The sequence below is a fragment of the Hemiscyllium ocellatum genome, chromosome 31, assembly GCF_020745735.1.
Source record: "Hemiscyllium ocellatum isolate sHemOce1 chromosome 31, sHemOce1.pat.X.cur, whole genome shotgun sequence".
Taxonomy (NCBI): domain Eukaryota; kingdom Metazoa; phylum Chordata; class Chondrichthyes; order Orectolobiformes; family Hemiscylliidae; genus Hemiscyllium; species Hemiscyllium ocellatum.
In genome coordinates, this window is record NC_083431.1 from 53,427,296 (window position 1) to 53,448,103 (window position 20,808).

The 20,808-nt window shown below is 41.1% G+C and overlaps 1 protein-coding gene across 2 annotated transcripts in view; it reads right to left on the reverse strand.

Moving 5' to 3' along the window:
* Positions 1-20,808, reverse strand: part of LOC132830572 (protein CASP-like) — a 596,312-nt gene that overhangs the window by 347,479 nt on the left and 228,025 nt on the right. For both annotated transcript variants that reach the window (XM_060848388.1, XM_060848389.1), the window contains exon 3: positions 10,042-10,089. In XM_060848388.1, coding sequence (XP_060704371.1) covers positions 10,042-10,089 — 48 coding nt within the window. The remainder of the gene's footprint in view (positions 1-10,041; positions 10,090-20,808) is intronic.

Here is a 20,808-nt window from a genome sequence, read left to right on the forward strand (position 1 = left end):
TACATTGTAACAACCTCTCAAACAAGCAATTGTATAAATGCTTAAAATGAAAGTTACTTACTTGCAAAACATGCAGCAACACTACAACATACCTTGGTTTTAATACAGTTCTTTACTGACTTCAGTTCAAAAGTAGAAACACAGGAAAAATACAAATACATATTTTTTTAATAGTCATAGAGATGTACAGCACAGAAACACTGATGCAAAATACTCATTTAGTATTTTCCCCCATCTCCTACCCTCCACACAAAGGTCACTTGTTGATCTTTGCGGGGGCCGTATTTTCTCCCTAGTTACCCCTTTGTCCTTAATGTATTTGTGAAAACCCTTTGGATTCTCCATAGCCCCATTTGCCAAAGCTATCTCATGGCCCCTTTTTGCCCTCCTGATTTCTCTCTTAAGTATACTCCTACTGCTTTTATACTCTCCTAAGGATTCACTCGATGTATCCTGTCTATACCTGAAATATGCTTCCTTTTTTTTCATAACCAAACCTTACAATCATGATCTCAGACAAGTGAAGCTCAAGTGCATTTTTAACAAAACTTAGGAATGATCTCTAAAATATATAACCCAAACACCAGACAAAAGATTTAGTGGCCAGCTTAACACCAAGGTTGGCTTTCATCCACAAATTTAGGAAGACAAAATATGATGGGCCCATGATGGCAGGATGATGCCAGAACAACCCAATGAATGTCACTAAGCAAGAAATTAGATGCCATTTCAAGTGTGTCTCAAAATGCCAGACACTTAGAGGCTTATCCATCAAAACTGGAAGAACTTGGAATGACTGCCAAATAAACCACTAACATGCTGGATAACATGCTCAAGAGTATAGAATGTGGGAACTGTTGCTTTGAAAAAAAATCATAGTCGATAGAGACCACATCAACATTCACCTTCTACCACCCTGGTTGTTGCCTACTTCTTCAAGAATGGCTTGTTGAAAATTCATAGCAATAAAACACTATCAATTAAACTACAACAAATCAAGATGTGAGGAAAACCTGTTAGAAATCTTGGGATACATAGGTCAATAGTCACCTATTCTTCCCCAAGCAGGTTCTACTCACCATATCATGCCTGAAATTACTTACACATTCTAGCTCAAAATATGTTTCTTCTCATGCCATGAGTGTCCCTTCCTCTGAGCTAGGAGATCTGGGTTCAAGTCCCATCTACCTCACCCACTCTAACTGGGGGAGGGGGCAGTGGTAGTTTGGTGCACTAACCTTGACGCAGGCATCAACTTGAAGACACCTCCTCCTACTGCCCCTTTGAACATGACCTCACCCCCCCATCACCAAACCATCATCTCCCAGACCGTACAGAATCTCATCTCCTCAGGAGATCTCCCACCCACAGCTTCTAACCTCATAGTTCGGGAACCCCGCACTACCCTGTTCTACCTCCTACCCAAGATTCACAAGCCTGACTACCCCAGCAGACCCATCGTCTCAGCCTGCTCCTGCCCCACCGAACTCATCTCCACATACCTTGATACTGTCCTTCCCCCCACCCCTCCCGAATTCAGGAACTCCCCACATACGTTTGGGACACCATCCATGCCCTCCACCTCTTCCAAGACTTTTGTATCCCTGACTCTCAATGCCTCATTGTCACTACTGATATCCAGTCCCTATACATCTCGATCCACCATGACAAGGGCCTCCAAACCCTCCATTTCTTCCTCTCCCAGTGTTCCCACCAGGACCCTTCCACTGACCCTCTTATTTGGTTTGCTGAACTGGTCCTCACCCTCAACAATTTCTCCTTTGAATCCTCCCACTTCCTCCAGACTAAAAGGATAGCCATGGGCACCCGCATGGGCCCCAGCTATGCCTGCCTCTTCATCGGGTACGTGGAACAGCTACACTTGCACCATTCCCCATCTTTCCCTCCATTACATTAATGACCATATCGGCGTCACCTCATGCTCCCACGAGGAGGTTGAACAGTTCATCAACTTTACCAACACATTCCATCCCGACCTTAAGTTCACCTGGAACATCTCGGACATCTCCCTCCCCTTCCTGGACCTCTCCATTTCTATCAACAGTGACCAACTCAACACGGACATCTTCTACAAACCCACCAACTTCCACAGCTACCTGGACTACAGTTCCTCCCACCCTGCCTCCTGCAAAAACACTATCCCTTATTCCCAAAACCTCCGCTTCTGCCGCATCTGCATCCAGGAGGACCAGTTCCACCATAGAACACACCAGATGACCTCCTCCTTCAAAGACTGCAACTTCCCCTCCCACATGGCCCTCCAGTGCATCTCATCCACTTCCCGCACCTCTCCCCTCGGACCCCACCCCTCCAACCACAAGGACAGAACTGCCCTGGTCCTCACCTTCCACTCCACCAACCTCCGTATACATCACATCATCCTCTGCCATTTCCGCCACCTACAAACTGATCCCACCACCAGAAATATATTTTCCTCCCCACCCCATCCACTTTCTGTAGAGACCATTCCCTCCGCGATTCTCTTGTCAGGTCCAGGCCCCCAATAACCCACCCTCCCCTCCCGGCACCTTCCCTTGCCAGCGCAGAAGTTGCGAAATCTGTGCCCACACCTCCCCCCAAGGCCCCAAAGGAGCCTTCCACATCCATGTGGAAGTGCAGTTTTACCTGATGCGGTCTCCTCTACATTGGGGAGGCAAGACACCTACTTGCAGATCACGTCAGAGAACATTTCCAGGACACCCACACCAACCCATGCCCAAATACTTCAACTCCCCCTCCCACTCCGGCAAGGACATGCTATCCTGGGCATCATCCATCGCCAAACCCTAACCACGCGATGCCTGGAAGAAGAACACCTCAGCTTCCATCTTGAGACCCTCCAACGATACGGAATCAATGTGGATTTCACCAGTTTTCCTCATTTCCCCTCCCCACTTATCCCTGATCCAACATTCCAACTTGGCACCACCCTCATGACCTGTCCTACCTGTCCATTTTCCTTCCCACCTATCTGCTCCATCTTCCTCTCCAACCTGTCAGCTTTACCCCCCTCTTCATTTACCTATCACACTCTAAGCTACCTTCTCCACAGCGACACCACCCTCCTATTTATCTCTCCACCCCCTTGACTCACAAGCTTCATTCCTGATTAAGGGCTTTTGCCCAAAACGTCGATTCTCCTGTTCCGCGGATGCTGCCTGACCTGCTGTGCTTTCTCAGCACCACATTTTCGACTGCCTCAGAGATGTGTCATGACATGTCTAAACAGGTTGAATAAAATATCTACATTGTATTAGGGCTGTTGTGACACAATGGTAATGACCCTATCTCTGGATCAGGTGCATGAGCTCAAGTCTCACTGGCTTTAGAGGTACATAACAACATTACTGAACAGAAAAATAAGAAGAAATCCAAAACGTTTTTCTTTAAAATGAATCTAATTTATATTTAAATGAATAACCACAGTCTGTTCCATCATCTCTCAAGGGAGCCTGTTCAAAAGACTGATAATTTCCTCAATGATATGGTGCCACAGATTAGCTTTTTCATGCACCTCTGAGTGCCTACTCTGCCATTGCTTCTACAGTTCTGGACGAGGTGATACAGCTCATCATGACCCATATTATCTATTTCCCCTATATCTGCAATCTTACTCGCATTATGTCTAAATGCCAACATTACACATCCAATCCTCTCAATCATGAGCACTGAGGATATACAACAGGACTTCCAAAACTGTGGGTCATGTTCACCATTGCAGTCCAGAAAAGGGCAGATTACTGAAAATCCCTGAAGATTAAATATTTTGTTCCCTTCAACACTCTCAGATCTCTTCAACTTCCCAACACTCCACAGACTGTCCAAACACATGGTTTATAGGCTTCGAAATTAGGTCACAGTGGGGGGAAACAAGGATTGAAAAGTGTTGATATAGCATCACAGAGTAAAGACACAGGAAAGCAGTCAGTCCATCATACTTGTGCCAGACTTTTGTTAGTTATCCACGTAATCCCACTTCCCTACTCTTCCCCATTGCAATGCAATCATTTACATTCATGGATTTATCCAATTCTCTTTTGAACGTTATGATTGCAAGTGCTTCAATCATCCTTTCAGGCAGTACATTCCAGATCAAAACTACTTGGTGTGTAAAAATGAAGGTTCCTCCTGTTGCTCTAGTTCTTTTACCAACTATAGCTATATTCTCTGGTTACTCAATCTTCTCCAACTTGACCTGTCATTTTAAAAACTGGAACAATTAGTACTATCATAATTCACAGGGGTTATGCACTGGTAATCAAGTCCCAGTGTTCCCAAGAGTTGTCACAGATATGAAAAGACTTAGCACGCAAAATTCTCCAAAGTTCCCAATTTACCTGACTGACAAATCCAGGTTAAAAGAAAATACTCAACAGATTTCTGCATGTAGCAAGAAAACAACTACTTATTGCAAACAGATGCCTTAAGCAATGGCAGAAAAGAAACACAAAGTGTTGACTTAACACTTTACATTCCTGTACTCATACAAACAGACATATAAGGAGACAAGATAAGGGAAAGAAACAAGAAAAATCAGTGAAATACAATTCTGGCACCAGTCCAGATTACAAACAGCAATAAGATGTTTTTCCTCAATTCCCTTTGAGTCCTTGATTTGGTTCTGGATATACAAATTCTCAACCTTACATTCAGTGGTTGAGGATGCAGCCCTTCATTGTCTCTGAAGATGGATTACCCATTTACAGAGAAAACAGAGAGAAGCAGCTGCTCAGAATTTTCTTCTGATTCTCCACATGCTGAGGGGACAGTGAGAGAAAAAATTCCTCTTTCATAGGCTGGATGCTTCAGCTGTATTGTCCAAACACAAAGCTGTAGTCACTTGCCCAGGAATGAATCAAGAAGCCGTTTCAACATTTAATCCTCCTGACTACACACAACTGGTTTTGGTTGACAAAACAATCAACCATCAGTCACTGGGCAAAGTCGCTCCTTGAACCACACTCGTGCTAAGGTGCGCAGCATCCTCCCTACAGTTCAAAGAAGACGACTTTGCAGATAGAACGTACAATGTGTGCAGGTAACGATTTAAAAAAAAGCAACATCTTCTTCCACAATTTTTCATTTACAACAGTATCTTCCCATATTTCAGTCCACAATCCAAACAAAAAGAGGTATTTACAATACATGCATTCTCAACCTGTCTGTTCCTGCACCTCTTTTAAAATTGTAACATCTAGCTTATAATGCTTCACTTCATTAATACTGACAAATTTATCACTTTACGGTTCTGTCCATTAAATTTCATTGTTGAAGTCTCCCACAACAGCTGTCTATGTCCTGCTGAAATCTATTACCTTACTAACTGTTCATTACATTCACACGTTAAACCATCTGCATGCTCTACAATACGCATTATAAAGAACAGTGGGTCCTCATAGTGACTCCTGGGAAACATCCTTCCTATCTGAAAAATAATCCCCATCATGGCCGCTGTTTTCTCTCTCTTAGCCAATTGAGTACCCATGCTGCCACTATATCTCTTTAATCCCACTGCTTTAATTTCTCTAAGAAATCTAAAGTACAATAATGATAGAGAGTGTGTTGTCAATATCTTCTCAGATTCCAAGCACTACATCAATATCAAATTGCAAACAGGTGAAGCCCTCTTATTAAGCATCAGCAATTCAAAAACAGCACTTTCTTAAGGATAACAGAATGTAAACACTGAAAAATTACACAATAAATCTCAAAGAGGGAACATGTCAAATTGAAGCTCCAAGGACAGTCATGTGCCATCTGCAGCCCCATCTAGGATAATAGTTACTACTTGCATGAAACTCCTGACACTGCACACAAAAGGTCATAAAATCAGGTTAACCATAACTTTAAATAGCAAACAAAAGTTTCTTTTATACCTTTGACAGATTCTTAGAAGAGGAAAGCAGCAATTCAAATTGAATTATTCACTCCACATAAACAATAACTAACTGAATAACAAACTATTCTGCTGCTTTCAAGCATGAGAACCTCATCTGCCAAACAAATACTGTCATGCACAGGGAACAGTATAATCGTGGTTATTATTCTGGAGTTATGATCTAAAGATATTAATTAATGATTCAGAGAAATATGTCAATCACAAACTCAGTCAGTAAACTAAATCTAGAATTCAAAAGCAGTGTCACAAGCATGTCCTCAAGGGTAGTTTCTTAACTGAATGTTTTCTATAGTTTCTTGATAAAACAAGAAAGACTAGAAAGGAGTTATGTTTCAACAAGAAAAAAAGTTAGTTTAGTGCTGCTAAATGTTACTTACAGCCGTCAGGGTGTCAGTCATGATGGAGCTTGGTACAGCAGGAGGAGAAAGACCAAAAGGAGGAATTACACTGAACTGATCATGGCAAACAACAGCAAGCAGGGTCACCATTGCCTTTCAACATGACCGACAGATTAATGTGAGCAGGAACAAGGGACATCTCAAGCAGGCAGCCTGGAGCCTGTTAAGAATGGTTTCAGAACTCAGATAGAATTAGAATCCATACTCAGAGTCAAGCATGGGGTTAGGCCATATATCAAAAGGTGGGCACAAAGGCAGCCTCAAGTCACACAGCAGGAGAGGCTTTGACAAAATGGTGCCAAGTGGGTAGATGATCATAAAATTAATTTGGCAATGCTCAGCATGTTTCCTGACCCCAATAATCTTAAACACAAGTTTAGATTAGATTAGATTAGATTAGATTAGACTTACAGTGTGGAAACAGGCCCTTCGGCCCAACAAGTCCACACCGACCCGCCGAAGCGCAACCCACCCATACCCCTACATTTACCCCTTACCTAACACTATGGGCAATTTAGCTTGGCCAATTCACCTGACCCGCACATCTTTGTGACTGTGGGAGGAAACCGGAGCACCCGGAGGAAACCCACACAGACACGGGGAGAACGTGCAAACTCCACACAGTCAGTCGCCTGAGTCGGGAATTGAACCCGGGTCTACAGGCGCTGTGAGGCAGCAGTGCTAACCACTGTGCCACCGTGCCGCCCACTAAATTGCAAAGTCTTTGCAATTCACAAGGAAATCACAAAAGTCATGCTCTGGTCATCCCAATACGGAAAAGCAAATGTGTTTTAAGATCAGATGAGGACATTGATGCCCACTCTCTGCTCAATTCTCAGAACGTCATGTATATTCACATTCGGCAAGTTACTATCAACTAGCAAACTGTATTTCCTGACAAAAAAAAAATTTTAGAAATTCTTTTTATACCACTTGATCTCAAATACTGCTTCAATCCAATTACGTGACCAACAATCTACAAAATTGATTCCTCCACAGCAACCATTAATACTGCAATCAGCTAACAAGAACAATGATTTACCATGAAATCGTCTAATCTCCCCATGAAAAACAACATTCCCCCATCACCAATTAGGCCTTCCAACCACTGATCTAAACAAGAGCTACCAAAACGTACTCACTCAGAGGTGGAAAGATGCTAATGTCCATTACAGTTGTGGGTTTGTAAAGTGGAATTCAATATTAAACTGCTCTGAAACTAGGCCTGCTAGAGACAAAAGGATTTTGTTCAAGTCTGAAAAATTGTTTCAGATATCTATGTTGTTTATATAGCAGTAATTGCTGAAGGACATTGACTGCATGGAAATTTCAACCAGAACAATATGCAATATGAAAAGCGTTATAAAGAACAAAAGCAATTTTGATAATATTTATTAACTTTATTTCAAATTGAAGCAACTATGTAAAGAACTTGCATTAAAAATGCTTGAACATTTGAAGGTTTATTAAGAAATAAATTTGTATTTGCTTCCTGCATGTACGATTATCAGAAGAAATGCATCACAACTTGTTCAATTTAAATAATATTCAAGGACTTCTCATGCATTTTCAAACTTACAGTATCCAAAAATCACATTCAGGCTTAAACATAAAAATACAACCCATGCATGTGCAAAGAAATCCAGTGTTTTTCTTATTTGGATTTATGACTGATCTTTCACAGTAACCTATAAGCAAGCAGAACACAAAAAAATAACCTAAACATAAATAAACCTAGATGAAACATAGTTCTAAAACTGACGTGGAAAGAAAATCCTCCTGTTGAAAGGATATTAGAGATTGCTACCAGATACAAAACAGCCAAGCATGGGTTTTGTCATAAAATGCCACATAGAAGTGTTTTCCACCTAACAATATCTCACAATGTGATCTACACAGCATTATAGAGGCATACAGCATGAAAACATCTTTGGTTCAACCAGTTCATGCTAAACAAAATCCCAAACTAAACTAGTCTCACCTGCCTGATCCTGGCCTATATCCCTCCAAACCTTTCCAATTTATGTATCTATGCAAATGTCTTTTAAATGTTGTAATTGTATCTGCATCCACCACTTTCTCAAGAAGTTCATCCAACATGCAAACCATCCTCTGTTAAAAAAAATTCCCCCTTTTTTAAAACTCTCTCCTTTCACCTTAAAAATGTGTCCCCTGTCTTGAAATCCCACAACCTTGGGAAAAGACAACTACTATTAACTCTATCTATATTTCTCATTATTTTACAAACTTCTATCAGATCACCTCTCAATCTTCTATGCTCCAGTGGAAAAACATCCCAGCCTATCCAGCCTTTCTTTATAACTCAATTCCCAGCAACATCCTGGTAAATCTCTTCTGAACCCTCTCCTGCTTAATAATAAATAGAGTTCCATATATATATATATATATATATATATATATAATCAAAAGAATTTTGTACAATTGAAACTTAAGCATATTTACAAACTTTGACATCTTACAAGGTTCTATAAAAGAAATTTAAAAACCATAAAATCGTAAGGAATAGAAACAAGCAGAGCAGGCCATTCAACCCTTATAACCTGCTCCACCATCCATGATGATCATTGCAAATTTACTCCCTCAGCAATATCTTCTCACACTATTGGAATACCTCTTGATTGCGTCAGTATCTAAAGTTCTATGGATCTCTGATTTGAATTGACTCAATAACTAAGCACACTACAGTAGAGAATCCCTACTCAGGGAAACATCAACTTCAAACTCCGTTAAGAATGTTACAGTTCTACAAGATCACCTTTCATTCTTCTGAACTAGAGGGAAATTACATTAAGCCTACTTAATATTGCCTGGAAAATCTCTCACCCTAATAATCAACCTACTGATGTCTGCTGCGCATCTTCCAATATCCTTCCTTATGTAAGGAGAACAAAACAGAAACAATATGGAACAATACACTACATGGTCTCACCAAAGCTCTCTATAAATTGCAGCAAGACTTCTATATTCTGATACATAAATCCATCTGGGGCAATGAAGAACATGCCATTTTCTTTCCTAATTGCATGCTGCAATAGCACATTGATTTTCGGTGATTCATTTACAACAGCAACAAGAATCCTCTGATTTCCAAGCTTGTAAAATATTCTGACTTTCTGATATTTCTACCAAATGGATAACTTCATATTCCTCCACATTATATTCATTTGCTACGTTCTTTCACATTCACTTAATCCATCTAAATTCTTTTAGTTTTGTTGCATGCTCCCCACAACGTGCTTTCCCTCCTAACATCAAATCATCAGCTAATTTAGAAATACCAAAGCAAGTAAAAGCAGCTCTGAGTACCAAATTATAAATAAACACACAGATAATTTTAATTATCAGAAATCATGACAGAATAAACTTTAATAACAGGTATGACAACTTACATAAATGTGTCTGAATATCTACTGCTAAAGCTGTAACCTGCAGGATACAGACAAAATGCTGAAAAGTGGGATTAGGTAGAGTGGTTCATTTCTCGCAGAATAGACCAAACGGAGTTGTCCTGCATGTAAGCATTCTGTACTTATTAATATGCTCCATATATAATTTATTAATGGACCATGAATGAAGTGATGCAATATAATGGCTATATAGTTGGAAATTTTCTTTTTAATTGATATCCTCTAAACACCGATAAAAGTTGTCTCTTTTAACCATTACCTTGTTTGGTCTTACAAAGTGTGAAATGAGACTCACCTCTGCCTGGAAACTCTTCAGTAATGGTGCCACCAATTTCCTTAAATCCTGTAGTTAGAGAGGAAGAGTGCAGGAGTAGGGGAAGTGGTGATGGAGCAGGATGGTAGGAAATATAAAAAAAAATTCATGAGCAAACAGTACTTTAATACACAATCTGCTATATCATTTCCCTTATTCACCTTGTATTAGATCATCTCATATTGATTTATTAAACAATATACTCTCTGAAATAATAATAACATGAAATGCATTCGGTGTAATTGTCAATTGACAGCTGTAAACAATTTCAAACAATTAGGATAAAATCTCAGCACAACACCATGAGCCAAAGGGCCTGTTCTGTGCTGTACTTTTCTATGTTCTATGTTCTTCTAATGCAAGTGAGCTCGCACGACTCTAGATTATGTCCCCAGGCAGCAGATGAGAGCAAATTATGGGAGAAAACGGATTGTACCCAGGTTTGAGTTACTTTGCGACAGAAAGGTGGAAATAGACTCTGCTATTTGCAAGCTGGAGATCTTTATCCTCTGTCCCATTCACATATGTTTAGTTGCTCAGACTCCAATCACAGAGTTGTCAGGTTGCTTACCTCTACCATCCACATTGGTCACAACTGCATGGAACAATCAGCAACCTGCTACTGGCTAAATCTCACTCTACAAACACATCCTAGTGCCGTGTTGTTTTATCTCTCACTGCCTGCACACCAATTGACTACGTTAAATTGTTCAGAGATGTGCAGCTAGGTTGGTGAGCCACAGTAAATGTGCGGTTACAGGGATAGGGTACAGGAGGCTGGATCTGGGAGGGATGCTCTTCAAGGGTCAGTGCACTCTCAGTGGACCAAATGGCCTTTTTCTGCATTGTAGGGATTCTATGATGGTATGAATCTTAGTGTGTAACTAAGATGATGCCTAGAGAACGGCAACTTTGTACACTTTTCACTATAATCCTGGATTCCTACACTTGAGTACATGTGACAACAAAAACTTAATTGCTAAAGCATTCATTATATGTTTATAAATTTTTGATAAGGACCATCATTAACGAGATGAGTGAAGAGTTGAGAGCTGCAGTCAGAGGAAGAGTCAGGATTGGTCAACTTGATTCAGACCTACAATAAATAATGGAATGTTCAGCCATACTGGGGGCTGTATGCATTCCTGCAGGGTTTGGACTCACCGACAAGAGTCACGAATGGTTGGCCTTGCTCATGGACCTTAATTCTCACTAGAAGGAATGATGAACATAGAACAACAGAGCAGAGTACAGACCCTTTGGCCCTCGATGTTGGGCCAACCTTTACTCTGACTTTAAGATCAAATGAACCTACTTACCCTACATTTTACTATCATCCACATGCCTATCCAAGACTCAGTTAAACATGCCTGATGTATCTGCAATGCATTCCACACACCCACCAGTCTCTGCATAAAGAACCAACTCTGACATCTCCCCTAAACCTTCCTCAATCACCTTAAAATTATGCCCCCTTGTGATAGCCATTTCTGCCTTAGGAAAAAGTCTCTGACTATTCACTCTATCTATATCTCTCATCATCATGTGCTCCTCTATCAAGTCACTCGCAGCTTTCTTCACTCCAATGAGAAAAGCCTCAACTCTTTCAACCTTTCTTCATAAGACTTGCCATCCAGTCCAGGCAACATCCTGGTAAATCTCCTTTGCATTCTCTCTAAAGCTTCCACAACATTCCTATATTGAGGCGACCAAACTGAACACAATATTCCAAGTATGGTCGAACCAGGGCTCGATATAGCTGAGCACAACCTCACGGCTCTTAAACACAATCCCCCTGCTAATGAAAGTCAACATGCCTTCTTAACAACCCTATCAAGCTGGGTGGCAACTATGAGGGATCTACGGCCATGGATCCCAAGATCCCTCTGCTCCTCCACACTGTCAAAAATCCTGCCTTTAACGCTGTATTCTGTATTGAAATTTGACCTTTCAAAATGAATCATTTCACACTTTTCCAGGTTGAACTCCAACTGTCACTTCTCAGCTCAGCTCTGCTCTGCATCCTGTCAATGTCCCGTTGCAGCCTACAACACCCCTCCGCACTATCCACAACTCCACCAACATTTGAATCATTGGCAAACTTACTAACCCACCCTTCCACTTCCTCATCCAAGTCATTTATGAAAATCACAAAAAGCAGAGGTCCCAGAACAGATCCCTGCAGAACACCACTGGTTACCGAGCTCCAGGCTGAATACTTTCCATCTATTACCACCTTCTGTCTTCTATAGACCAGCCAATGCTGTATCCAGACAGCCAGATTTCCCTCATCCCATACCTCTTACTTTCTGAATGGGTCTCTCATGGAGAACCTTACCAAACACCTTGATAAAATCCATATACACAACATTCACTGCTCTACTTTCATGATTGTGTTTTGTGACATCCTCAAATTCAATTAAGTTTGTGAGACATGACCTTCCCCTGACAAAGCCATGCTGACTATCTCTGCTTTTCCAAGTAATCATAAATCCTGTCACTCAGAATCCTCTCCAATATTTTGCCCACCACAGACATGAGATTGACTGGTCTGTAACTCCCAGGATTATACCTATTCTTGAACAAGGGAATAATATTTGCCACCCTCCAATCAACTGGCACTACTTCAGTGGACAGTGAGGACGCAAAGATCATCGCCAAAGATACAGTAACCTCTTTCCTTGCTTCCTGTAGTAACGCAGGGTACCTGGTCCAGGAGATTCATCTAACCTACATGTTTCAAAGTTTTCAGCACGTCCTTCTTCCTAACATCAATCTATTTGGGCATATCAGCCTGTTTCACACTTTCTTCAGAAACATCAAGGTCCCTCTCACTAGTGAATACTTAAACAAAGTATTCATTAAGAATACCCCTACAGCCTCTGACTCCAGGCGCAATTTCCCTCCGCTATCCCTGATTGGCCCTACCCTCACTCTAACCACCCTCTTGCGCCTCACATAAGTGTAGAATGTCTTAGGCATTTGAACAAAGAACATTGCAGCACACAAACAGGCCCTTCGGCCCCCCTGCGCCGATCCAGATCCTCCATCTAAATCTGCAACCTATTTTCTAAGGATCTGTATCCTTTTGCTACCTGTCCATTCATGCAGCTGTCTAGATACTTCTTAAATGAAGCTATCAGTCCCATCCCTACCACCTCCGCTGGCAGCATATTCTAGGCACCCACCACCCTCTGCATGAATAACTTTCCATGACTTTCTCCCCTAAACTTTCCCCCTCTCACTTTGAATTCGTGACCCCGAGTAATTGGTTCCTTCACTCTGGGAAAAAGTTTCTTGCTATCCACACCTCTCATGATTTTGTAGACCTCAACCAGGTCTCCCCTCAACCTCTTTCTTTTCAATGAAAATAATCCTAATCTACTCAATCTCTCCTCACAGCTCGCACCCTCCATGCCAGGCAACATCCTGGTGAACCTCCTCTGCACCTTCTCAAAGGCATCCACATCCTTCTGGTAATGTGACCAGAACTGTACACAGTATTCCACATGTGGCAGAATCAAAACCTTACACAACCATAACATGACACACCAACTCTTGAAGGAAAGCATGCCGTATGCATTCTTGATCATTACTGACCTGCATTGCCACCTTCAGGGAACAATGGACCTGAACACCCAGATCTCTCTGTACATCAATGTTCCCCAGAACTTTTCCATTTATTGTACAGTTTGCTCTGGAATTGCATCTTCCAAAATGTATAAATCCACATTTGTCTGGATTGAACTCCATCTGCCATTTTTCTGTCCAACTCTCCAATCTATCTATATTTTGCTGTATTCTCTGACAGTCCCCTTCAATGTCTGCTACTCCACCAATCTTTGTGCCACCTGCAAACATGCCAATGAGGCAACCTATACCTTCCTCCAAATCATTTATGTATATCACAAACAACAGTGGTCCCAGCACAGATCCCTGTGGGACACACCGGTCATAGTTCTCCATTATGAGAAGCTCCCTTCAACTACTACTCTCTGCCTCCTATTGCCCAACCAGTTCTCTATCCATCGAGCTAGAACACCCAACCCATGCGACTGCACTTTCTTCATCAGCCTACCATGGGGAACCTTATCAAATTATATCCATGTATCTGACATCTCCATCCCTTCCCTCATCAATCAACTTTGTCACCTCTTCAAAGAATTCTACTAAGTTGGTAAGGCATGACCTTCTCTGCACAAAACCATGCTGCTGATCACTGATGAGCCCATTTTCTTCTGAAACAGAAGAATAGATCCTATCCCTCAGTATATTCTCCAGTAGCATCCCTATCACTGACATCAGGCTCACAGGTCTGTAATTACCTGAATTATCCCCGCTATCTTTCTTAAACAAGGGGACAACATTAACAATTCTTCAGTCCTCTGGGACCTACCCCGTTTCAAGATGCTGCCAAGATATCTGTTAAAGCCCCAGCTATTTCCTCTCTCGCTTCCCTCAGTAACCTGGGATAGATCCCATCCAGACCTGGGTCCACCTTAATGCCTTTTAGAATACACAACACTTCCTCCCTCCATATGCCGACTTGATCTAATCAAAGATCTGTCCCTAACCTCAACATCTGCCATGTCCCTGTCCTCTGATGCAAAGTACTCATTAAGAATCTCACCCATTTTCTCTAACTCCACACATCTCTCCTCCTTTGTCCTTGAGTGAGCTAACCCTTTCCCTAGTAACCCTTTTGCTCCTTATATATGAATAAAAGGCTTAACCCTGCTTGCTAAGGTTCTCTCATTTAGCCCTCTTAATTTCTCGTTTCAGATTGGTCCGACATTTCAGGTATTCTTCCAAAGCTTCGTCTGTCTTCAGTCACCTTGACCTTATATACACATCCTTTTTCCTCTTAGCTAATCTCACAATTTCACCGGTCCTCCATGGTTCCCCAACCTTGCCATTTCTGTCCTTCATTTTCACAGGAACATATCTCTCCTGCACTCTAATCAACCTCTCTTTAAAAGCCTCCCAAATATCAGATGTGCATTTCCCTTCAAACAGTTGCTCCCAATCTACATTCCCCAGCTCCTTCTGAACTTTGGAAAACTGGCCTTCCCCCAATTTAGCCCAATTCTTTTAGGACCACTCTCGTATTTGTCCATGAGTATTCTAAAACTTATAGAATTGTGTCACTACTCCCAAAGTAATCTCCCACACAAACTTCAACCACCTGGCTGGGTGCATTTCCTAACACCAGGTCAGAATGGCCCCTTCCTGAGTTGGATCACTCATATACTGTTCTAGAAAAGCCTCCTGCATGCTCCTTCCAAATTCTGGTCCATCCAGACCTCTAACACTACGTGAATCTCAGTAAAATTAAAATTTCCTGTCACCACCACTCTATTATATCTATTTTCCTTCTTCCTAGCTGCTAAAGCTTTTTCATGCCCCCCCCCGCCCCCCTTCTAACTCTCCGAAGCCCATTCTTCAGTTCCTTCCTGGCTACCTTGTAATCCTCTGGAGACCTATCTGACCTTTGCCTCCTCAACCTTAAGTAAGCTTTCTTCTTTCTTTCGACTAGATGTTCCATATCCCTTGTCACCTAAGGTTCTTTCAACCTACCATCCCTTCCTTGCCTCAGTTGGACAAACCTGTCCAGCACTAACAGCACTAACATTTCTGTCATGCATTTACCTGAGAACATCTGTTCCCAATTTAGATGTCCCCAGTTTCTGCCAAATAGCATTGTAATTCCCCCTCCCACAATTAAATACTTTCCCATACCATCTGCTCCTCTCCCTCTGCATGACTATAGTAAAGGTCAGGGAGTTGTGATCACTATCACCAAAATGCTCTTCCACCGAGAGATTTAACACCGGCCTGGTTTGTGCCAAACACCAAATCCAATATGGCCTCCTCTCTAGTCTACATATTGAGTCAGGAATCCTTCCTGGACAAACCTGACAAAAATTGCTCCATCCAAACTATTTGAACTAAGTAGGTTCCAATCAATATTATTAGGGAAGTTAAAGGCACCCATGGCAACAACCTCGGTTATTTCCGCATCTCTCCAAAACCTGCCTCCCAACTGGTCCTCCTTGTCTCTGTTGCTTGGGGGGGGCTGCTAAAAACTCCAAATTACATGACTGCTTCTTTCCTGTTTCTGACTTTCACCCATACTGATTCTGTAGACAAACCTTCCTTGATGACCTCCCTTTCTGCAGCTGTGATATTATCCCTGACTAGCAATGCACTTCCCCCACGTCATTTACCTCCCTTCCCCCATTCCTTTTGAAAAATCTAAACCTGGGTCATTCAACAACCAATCCTGCCCCTGTGATATCCAAGCCTCCGTTATGGCCACAACATCACAGTTCCAAGTACTGATCCATGCTCAAAGTTCATCAATCTTATTCCTGATACTTCTTGCATTAAAATAGATAAACTTTAACCCATCATACAGACTGCATCTTTCTCTATCTCTCCTCACAGACTCCCTGCACATTGTATCTGGCTGTTCACTACCTACTCCATCATCTGATCCATAGCTCTGGTTCCCACCAGACACACCCATTGAGACTTACAAGTTTTCAACCAAATCCTATGGGTACTGGGCTCAGAATTTAAAGTAAGTTTAAATTCAGGGGTTTGGATCGGAGTTGGATACAATTTGGGCATAAACATGAGGTTTTGCTGTAGTCTTTTGGGAGAAGCTACTTTCTGTTAAGTTACGGTGACTGTGCGTTTTAGATTCATACAGTGCGTGAAAGACTCTTTGGTCCATTGAGTCTGCAATACATAATTACAACTATAAATAGCTAATCCCAATTTCCTGCACTTGTCCCATAACTTTGAATGTTATATTTTAAGCATTCATCCAAATATCTTTTCAAGGTTGTACAGTTTCAGCCTCCATTTTCCCAGGCTGTCCATTCTTGATTCACACCACCTGCTCAGTGAAAAAGTTTTTCTCAAATCCACTCTGAATCTCTTGCCTCTTCCCCTAAAACCACACCTGTTCATGACTGACCCCTCAACCAAGGGGAACGAATGCTCCCTATTCACCCTGCAATACCCTTCATAATCTTATGTACCTCAATTATGTCCCCTTAAGTCTTCTCTGATCCAAGCCTATCTAGTCTCTCGTTAGACCTCAATTTCTCCATCCCAAGCAACGTCTTGGCGAACCTTCTCTGCACCCTCTCTATCACATCCTTCCTGGTGACCAGAACTGCACACAGTACTACAGTTGGAGCCTGACCAATGCACTGTACAACTCCAACATTTCCTCCTTGATCTATATTCTGTGACACAACTAATGAAAGCAAGTTTTCCATATGTTTGATTAGCAATCCCCTTCACATGCCCTGCTGACTTGATTTGTGAATAATTACACTAAGATCCCTCTGTCCCTCTCAGCTACCCAATGTCCTGCCATTCATTGTGTTTCATCTTCTGAAGTGCATTACCTCACATTTATCAGGGTTAAATACTACCTGCCACTGGTCTGCCCATCTGATCAATCCAGCTATACCTTTCTGTAACCAACAACCATCTTCTCCACTATTAACCAGTCTACCAATCTCGGTGTCATCTGCAAATTTGCTTTACATTCCCTCCACATTTTCATCTATATCATTTATGTATATAACAACCAAAAAGGGTCCCAGTTCTGATCCTTGTGATATACCAAGTTTTGGGTGGGAGCCAAGGTTAAATCATGGAGGAATTGATATTGGATGAATAAATCAAGGAATTGTGGTATTTACAACAGGTGAAGTGATCTGTATCAAGTGTCAGAAGATTTATTTCAATTAACAAATTTATGGTTGAGTCAAATCCAGTGTCTATGCAACTTTTTTGTTTATAAAATGCAGAGTGTATGCACATGTGTGAGTGAGAGTGAGAGAGAATGAATGAGAGAACTGATTAGAATCTCTCTCAAGCATCCGTTCTGTTTATAGAGACTACAACACTGGATATCAATTGCCAATGACTGCTGACAGTGCATAACATCAAATCAGAAAATGAGACAAACAGCTTGAAGGTTTCGTACTTCTCAATTTGAATGGAAAATGGGCATGTTATACAAACTATAAGCTTCTAAGTCATCGTTGTTCCTCCAGCACTGACACGTATATGTTTCCAATATACTTCAATCACTAGCGAAGACATCCAATCTGTGTTGTCTGGGATTCCCTTATGTCTTATCTGATTTGCTCGGACCTACAAGATGGTTTTCTGCCCACTACACAATTTAAGATATTGAACAAATTTTTATCAGTAATAAATATCCAATACATTTCCGATCGACTTTGCTGACAATATGTTCTTTTCCTTATCCAGATGCACTCGGGCTAGCAAGTGTTCCGAGATCCAATACAGTGGAGATAATGAAATACAGTGCAGTTGTTCCTTCTTTGGTGACATCATTAGCCCAGCTGTCACTTTCTATTTATGAAATGGCCTAGCTCTCACACACAATGACAAACCTCTACTGGCATCTCACCCTTTTTGCATTCCACATTCTTTGTTATTCTAAACAAAATAATGAAAGACCAACACCTGGTGCTGCTCTGGACTCATTCATTGACTGCAGTGCCTCCAACTGAACAATAACTGCAAGGAATCCAAACAGCTCTCAGCGCATATGGTGGTAAAGTACAAATTGCTGTTTATAATTTTACTCCAAAAGCTCCATGGAATTGGGCAGACTACTGCTTAGCCCTTCAAACTTTAAAGTGATCTATTGATACCACTGATTCCACGAGAGACAATTCTGCAATATAAAAAGATCAATGTTTTAAATCAACCTATATATTTGGGGTGGGGCTGGCGGGGGGTTGAATATTAAATAATGAAAAACAGCAACTTTTTCTCAAAAATTATTTCAACTGAAATAAACAAAAAGGGCAGTTCGACTGATTATTTTTTCCAATTTCCCAGGCATAAATGCCAACAAATCTTGAAACTGCTTTGTAGTGAATTCTTGCAGCAGGTTTTGGTACATATGTATCTGTGAGTTTCATGTCAAAACACTACCACTGTAATGAAAATTGAAACTTGTAAAATGTTAGGTAGGTGTTACTGATCTTTTAACAGACTTTATATGATATGACTTATTTCAAGATCCAGCATGGGTGCATACAGGCAAGCATCAAAAAGAACATCAAAGCTGTTTTTGCTCATCTTAGTCATAAACATGCTTTCATGTAATCAACACCACTCAGTTAGTTTTCCAGTAAATCATCCCGTTCAGTATTCTTACCATCAGTCTTACAACATATTAACAAACAATGCATTTATTTTTGCATATTTCACAAAAGGTCAAATAATCCCTAAATTCAATCTCTGTTTAGAAGCAAAGACAGAAAACTTCAAAATAACAACCAAATGCACCTCAGTTTATGCCTTGCAGTAAGTAGCACATATATGGCCGCCGTTACAGACAAGCAAGTATCAAGATACAAAATATATTCCCTTCCTTGTCTTGAATACCAACTAACAAATCTCTCTTCCAACCCCATTTTCAAACATTCCTTTTGTATAGGGAAAGCTAGTTTCACAGTGAGAAATTTCCATGTCCTGAGAAACTTTGTGTTTGAGTCTACTGCGAACAGAAAACATATTGCTGGTCACTTTTTTTCTGAACAAAAATAGTGTGCAAAGGTATGAAGAAAAAGCAGAAAACCGGCAATTAGTAATAATGCTTGCTTGAAGAGCCAGTGCAGGCAAAATGGGCCAAATGGTATCTTTCTGCACCATAACAATTGTGAATTATAGATAGTTTTCAATCAACCTGTTCAGAAATTATTTTACACACCTCTGGGGCAGGTGAGACTTGAACCAGAGTCACTAGGCTCTGAGACAGCAACACTACCAATGTATCAATTGTAGTTAAATACATACAGTGCTGAAATGTGTAGCACTGGAAAAGCACAGCAGGTCAGGTAGCATCCAAGGAGCAGCAGAATAGATGTTTTGGGCATTAGCCCTCCGTCAGGAATTACTTACATACAGATGAGGCTTATTAATTGGATAGTTACTTAAACATATACAAAGAGACAATTACTGACACAGGAGTAGAGTCTGGAGATTACATACACCGAATGTTTCACTCTGACCGGTTCTGGTTCTTTCTGCTTCTTTTGCCAACTAGCTTAAGGAGTATAACAGACCATGCTCCAGCTTCTACATTCACATCAAGATCAACAGGAGTTGGGCATCAGCATAGAGATACAAATCAACATCAACACCTTTTAAGGTTATAAATTCAATATGTAATTGTCTAGTGTCAGTGTGCATATCTAATTTTCCAGAATTGGTATTATTGGAAGATTTTTCTTTGGCTCTTCGCACTTTGTGATCAGTAGTTGTTACATAGTATTTATGTTACTAACACAGATAATTCTGTCTAACCACTCTGTGCTGATTTTTATCTTGTCCCATCTTACTTCATCTGCACTCGCAACACATTATAATTAAAGAACAATCTCACAGAAGTCAAATCAATAAACTCTTAGAGTGTATATTTCGTGCTCTATAAACTTGACAAGTGTGACACGACTATAAACATAACAAGAAAGTATTTCTCTCAAAGGGTCGTGACTCTGTGGAACTCAATACTCCAGAATATGGTGGATTCTGGAACACTGAGTAAATGTAAAGGAAGAGACAGATAGAATTTTAATAATTAATGGGTTGAAGGGTTATGGAGACCGGTCAGGCAAGTGGACTTGAGGCCAAGATGAGATCACCCACAATCATATCAAATTGCAGAGTAAGCTCGAGGGG